The sequence below is a fragment of the Linderina pennispora genome (genome assembly GCF_002104995.1).
Source record: "Linderina pennispora strain ATCC 12442 chromosome Unknown DL89scaffold_29, whole genome shotgun sequence".
In the NCBI taxonomy this organism is placed as follows: Eukaryota; Fungi; Kickxellomycota; class Kickxellomycetes; order Kickxellales; family Kickxellaceae; genus Linderina; species Linderina pennispora.
In genome coordinates, this window is record NW_024468277.1 from 49,048 (window position 1) to 54,050 (window position 5,003).

The 5,003-nt window shown below is 54.6% G+C and overlaps 1 protein-coding gene across 1 annotated transcript; it reads left to right on the top strand.

Annotated features, from left to right (window-relative positions):
- The first annotated feature begins 4,004 nt into the window (after positions 1-4,004).
- DL89DRAFT_101142 (uncharacterized protein) lies at positions 4,005-4,674 on the top strand. Its single transcript, XM_040882988.1, has one exon. The coding sequence runs from the start codon at positions 4,219-4,221 to the stop codon at positions 4,600-4,602; it is 384 nt and encodes a 127-aa protein (XP_040739650.1). The 5' UTR covers positions 4,005-4,218; the 3' UTR covers positions 4,603-4,674.
- The last annotated feature ends 329 nt before the right edge of the window (positions 4,675-5,003 follow it).

Below are 5,003 nucleotides of genomic sequence, written 5' to 3' on the forward strand. Positions count from 1 at the left end.
TCCATCTGTGTGGCACCATATACCTTAAGCACAGTAACCGGGCAGTAGAACTCTCGGCCGTAGTGCGAGCGGAACTCGACCTTGACGTACCGTGCCCATAGCTTCGGGTCCACCACTGGGAATACCTGGGCATCCCTGGAGTTGCGCGCCTGGAAGTGGCCCAGCAACGTCCACGTGTTGTTCTTGGGCGGATACCGGTCGCTGACATACACCATAGTGTCTTTGAATGTGCTTGAGAAGAACTCGTAATTGCCCAGTACCAGTGTATCGATCAGGATGTCGTCGCACAGCTCGACAATCACAAACTTGTCGCGCGCAGCACATGTGTTCAGCATGTACTGGTCCTTCTTCGTGTTGAGAATCGCCTTCAGCCCGCGTGCCTCACGGTTGGATTTCAGCACTACCGCTGCGCAGTCTGCTGATGCGTAGTTGAACCGGTCTTTCAAAGCTTTGGCGTCACGCCGCAGAGATGGTGGCGGCACTGGCGTCGGTGAATAGCCAACGGTCGTTGTTGTGCTGTGGTTTTCGGTCTGCTCATGGTCGTCGGCGACAATGGTTGTTGGCAGGGGCTCATTCAGTGGGCGCTCGGGTGGATTGTCAGCCATGTCTGATTCCCACGAATCCTCTACTGTGTCGACAATAGCTGGGCCCTCCTCCACGTCGTCTGCATTGTCTACAACCTGTGTAGGCACATGCTCATATCCATGCTCATACCCATGCCCGTGCCTATGCTCATGCCTATGCTCATGCACATGGCCATGCTCAGGCACGTGTTCGGAAACCGCTACTACGTGCTCTGTTGTCTCTGACGACTCTACACCGTCTGTTCGCCGCAATAACAACCCGGTCTCCGGTATCGTATCCAGCGCGTTGATGCCTGTGTAGCCGGCCAAGCTTGCTATCGGTCGCTCTTTGTGTTCCGTAGAGATCAGCGTGGTATTGGCGACCAAGAGTGTTGTGTCTGCATGTGTGGTGGCCGTGGGTGCCAGTACTGCTTGGTCTGGAACCACGCTGTTGGCAGGCTCCGGTACCGTCTGTATGCTGGCTGTGGCTGCGGTTGGTCCTGTGTCGCCCTGTGCTGCGGCAAGGGCCACCAGTAAGCGGAAGAGTGTGCCGAGCGTCACTAATCGCTGCATTCTAAAGCGCGTCTAATTGACAAAGGAATGGGAGAGAATATTACAGCAGGGAGGCAAGAGCGGCGTTCGCTGCATGGGATGAAACTGACACTAAAAATGTATAGTGGGAGTTTTGCGGTGCTGCAAAAGAGTGTCTTTTTTCTTTTTTCTTTTTTTTTGCTCCAGCTGATCAAACGCCCACGCTGGGCATAAACCAGAAATCTTTACTTTAGCAGGTTGAAGACCGAGTCGTCGGTCCCCAGAATGTACTTGCGACAGAACTCGAGCCAGACCCCCAGGCACTTGCACGTCAGCGGTGTGGTCCCTGGCTTCTGCCCGCTGCCACAGCTGCACCAGTTGCCCATCATGACATCTCTCGATATCTCAATTCCCAGGAACCGCGTGCACTGCTCGATCGTCTCGTCGATAAGCGCCTTGTGAATGTGCGGATACTGCTCTTTCAACACACGCCCGTATGATATCAAGAATGCTGCCACCGGCGGTGGGCATGGGCTCGAGTTGGGGTTGTAGTCGGCGTTGCCGAGTGCATAGACAGGCAGCAGGTGCGCAACAAAGTGCGCAACGTCTCCGTAAACAAGCCCGATGTCGGCGAACTCAAAGTCGATAATGTTGATCAGCCTGGCCTGAGCGTCAAACATGACCGACCCAGACCACATGTCGCCAAACAGCAACACTCTGTCCTTTGGCCGCACCTCTCCGCTGATTCTGCGGTTCACGGTGGTGCTGAAGTCTTTAACCAGCTGCGAGATCTGGCTCTTGTCGGCATACTCGGTATACTTGATCCAGCGACTGCTGGTGTCCTCGTACAGCACGTCCTGCAGCATCTCGCGGGCAGGCGTATTTGTCATCAGCGGCTCCAGTTTGTCGAGGTGCTTGTGCCCAAAGCCGTGCAGATGTGCGATCCACTCGCCGATTTTCCCGCACACGTACTCTATGTCAGCCAGTGGTGGCTTAGTGGCACACCAGTCTTCGTAGCCCTTGTGATCGCCTATATCCTCGAGCACAACAAACGGCACAGACAGGTCCACGTGCAGAAGCTTTGGGACACGCACGCCCTCGGTCTTTCTCAAATCTGCTGAGAGCTTGGTCAGTGCCTCGAGCCCACTGTCGCCGGGAACACTATGGAAAAGCGCCAGTCCGCGGGTCTCAAAGTTCATGCGTTCGACTGAAAACGGCATCTCGGGGTAGGACGCCAGCAGCTCATCCGCATACTTTACAATCACCGATTTCCCGCTGCTGTCCGCCAAGCGCCAGACGTAGTTGACTTGTCCTCCAGTTAGCTTGGCCACTGATGCAGTGTAGTTACGGAACACCGTGTTGGCAACGAGCGCAATGGGATCGACCGGCATGATGCTTGTGTTTTGTTTGAGCGATTGCGGTTGGTGGGCTAGAACTAAAAATGCGAAGAGCTGGTGAGAGATAGAGTGCTTAGGGCCGTGGCTGTTGGCGTCGTACTTTTATACCACTCTATAGTGCTGATGGCATAGATATTAATGCAAGCCGTGGCCGCAGCGTGCCGCAGCAGCGTGGCAATCATGGCCTGGGAGCAGGGAGTCGCACATTGCACTGTGGTGGAAAAAGTTAGCAGGAGACCACCTCTCTCCCGAAACCATGCGACAGGGCAGCAGTCCAAACAGTTCAAGCAGCCCAAGCAGTCCAAGCAGTCCAAGCAGTCCAAGCAGTCCAAGCAGTCCAAGCAGTTCAAGCAGTTCAAGCATTCAAGCCAGGGAGTGAGGGTCACAAGTGGAGCCATGACATGAGGATAACGTGCCCAGGGCAAACAGCCGGCATCCATTGAAGATAAGCTGAAAAGAATAGTTTTCCCGCTTTTGCACAGAAAATAGCCGACTGAAAAGACATGCGCCCGCAAAGCAGAAATTCCGCATATGCATTCCTCACGAGGGCTCTATTCGCCACAAAGACTGCGATTAGCCTGCATGCGCTCTTTCAAGGGAAGCTCCTTGCATGCATGCCAGCACGCATAAAGGAAAGGAACGGGTACGTTTATTTAATTAGAGAAACAGGAGGAAACGATGCGTGAAGATGTAATAGAAAACGAGCGGGCGGGCGATAAGAAAAATGCGGATTTAGCAAAGAGATGCGGTCTATAAGGATAAGAATGCGAATAAAAAAGTCTATGGTGAAAGAAGCGGATTGGACAATGAGGGCGAGTGTGCAAGAGTGGTTTGTTCAGAGGCCGAGTCTGGCCAGGGCGCTGCCCGAGATTGGCGGAGAAACCACCTTGGCCTCCATCGAGCCATTCGACACCAGCGTCGCTGTGGACGGCGAGTGGCTCAATGTCGCGCGGTGCTGAGCAATCTGGCTGCGCACCGAGCTCATCGGGCTCTGCATGTTGCCTGCCCGCTGCAGCAGCGCATCGAAGCTGGTCAGCGGCGATACAAACGACCGCATGTCCATGTTGACTAGGATCTTGGAGATAGTGTCAAGCCATTGGCTCAGCTGCGCCTCCGACTCGGCATACAGCTCCAGCTCAAAGTTCTCCTTGACCTCGTCGGTCGGGTCCTCAAACACAGAGGACCGCCGGTGTGTCATCAGAACCAAACCATAGGGGGTCTTGCGCGGATTCGCCACCCGCCGCACGGACCGGAAGTTCGACAGCGCCACCACAGATGTTGTGGATGTCGAGTCAAAGCTCTCCTTGAAGATATAAAGGCGCTCATCCGACAGCACAACGTACCGCCGCTTCCACGACCGCATAAACGAGCCTGTGCTCTGCTTGTAGAGCCAGCCCTCATGTGTTGCCTGCAGCTTGCGCAGCTGAACCGGCGGGCACGAGCCCTCCGAGGAGAGCGAGGATGAGTAGCGAGACGAAGGGGTCTGCATTTTTGTGTGTGTCTGAGGTGCAATAATAGTGGATAGGCAAGGCCGGAAGCTGAATAATTAAAAGTGCAAGGCAAAGTGAATCTCCAAAGAAATAAAAAGAGCGACAAAGGAGAAGAGGGAAATTTTTTGTCTGTCGTGAGGCTGAAGGATTGGACCTAGTCTTTATAATAGCGCAGTGCAGCTCGATTTCTCTGGCTGGTGTGGCATTTTCCTTTCGAAACAAAGACAACAAAGAACCATGAATGCCAGGGCGAAAATCAATGCAAACCGCTGTGCATTGGGGCTGCAAGCGCTTCCCTTTTTAGCGTCGTGCAATCAGCGGTCTGCGGCCTGCCATTGGCGCGGCCCGGGGTGGGGTTCCCAGCCCACCCCCCGCCCGGCAGTTGTGCAACCTAGCTTCCCCGCTTTCATGCTCGCCGCCACACCTGGCCGTGGCGCTGACTACTGCGCAACAATCTCACACTCGGTGGCCCGAAAATGGCGGGGACCGTTCTGTGCCTTCGGTCTTGCACTGCAACAACACGAATGGGCACTAAAAATAGCTGAGGCCGGTTCATTCACTCCTTTGAAAGAGCCGCGGCAGACCATTGTCTGGGACCACGGTTTCGCAAGACTTTTTTAATTTCAGTAATGATTCCGAGCCTGCAACAAGCCAAAACAAAGGACCAGGTGTTCTGGGGATGGTGCATGAAAATAATGAACCAGTTCGCTTTGCAAAAATAAAGCATGGGGCTCTGCAAAGACGTGTGGAAAACGTTTTGATAGCTAGTGCTTCACAAAAAAGGATTCCTCCTGGCGAAGCAGAATGGTCAGAACCACCGGCACTCCAACAACAACGCACAGCGTCGATAATGCCAGGAAGAACAAGAGCGTCCACCGCCACGACACCGACAGCTTGTGTGGCGACGCGGTGGAGAAGCTGACTAAAATCGGGTGGAACTGGCGCGCGTACTCCCACGCCAGCTGCTGGCCACGCTCGCCCAGCAGCGACAGCGGTGTCGACCGAGCACCGTGCTCGGCTAT

Excerpts from the sequence above, each read along its gene's own strand:
- DL89DRAFT_101142 (XM_040882988.1), top strand. The coding sequence starts at position 4,219 with ATGAATGCCAGGGCGAAAATCAATGCAAACCGCTGTGCATTGGGGCTG.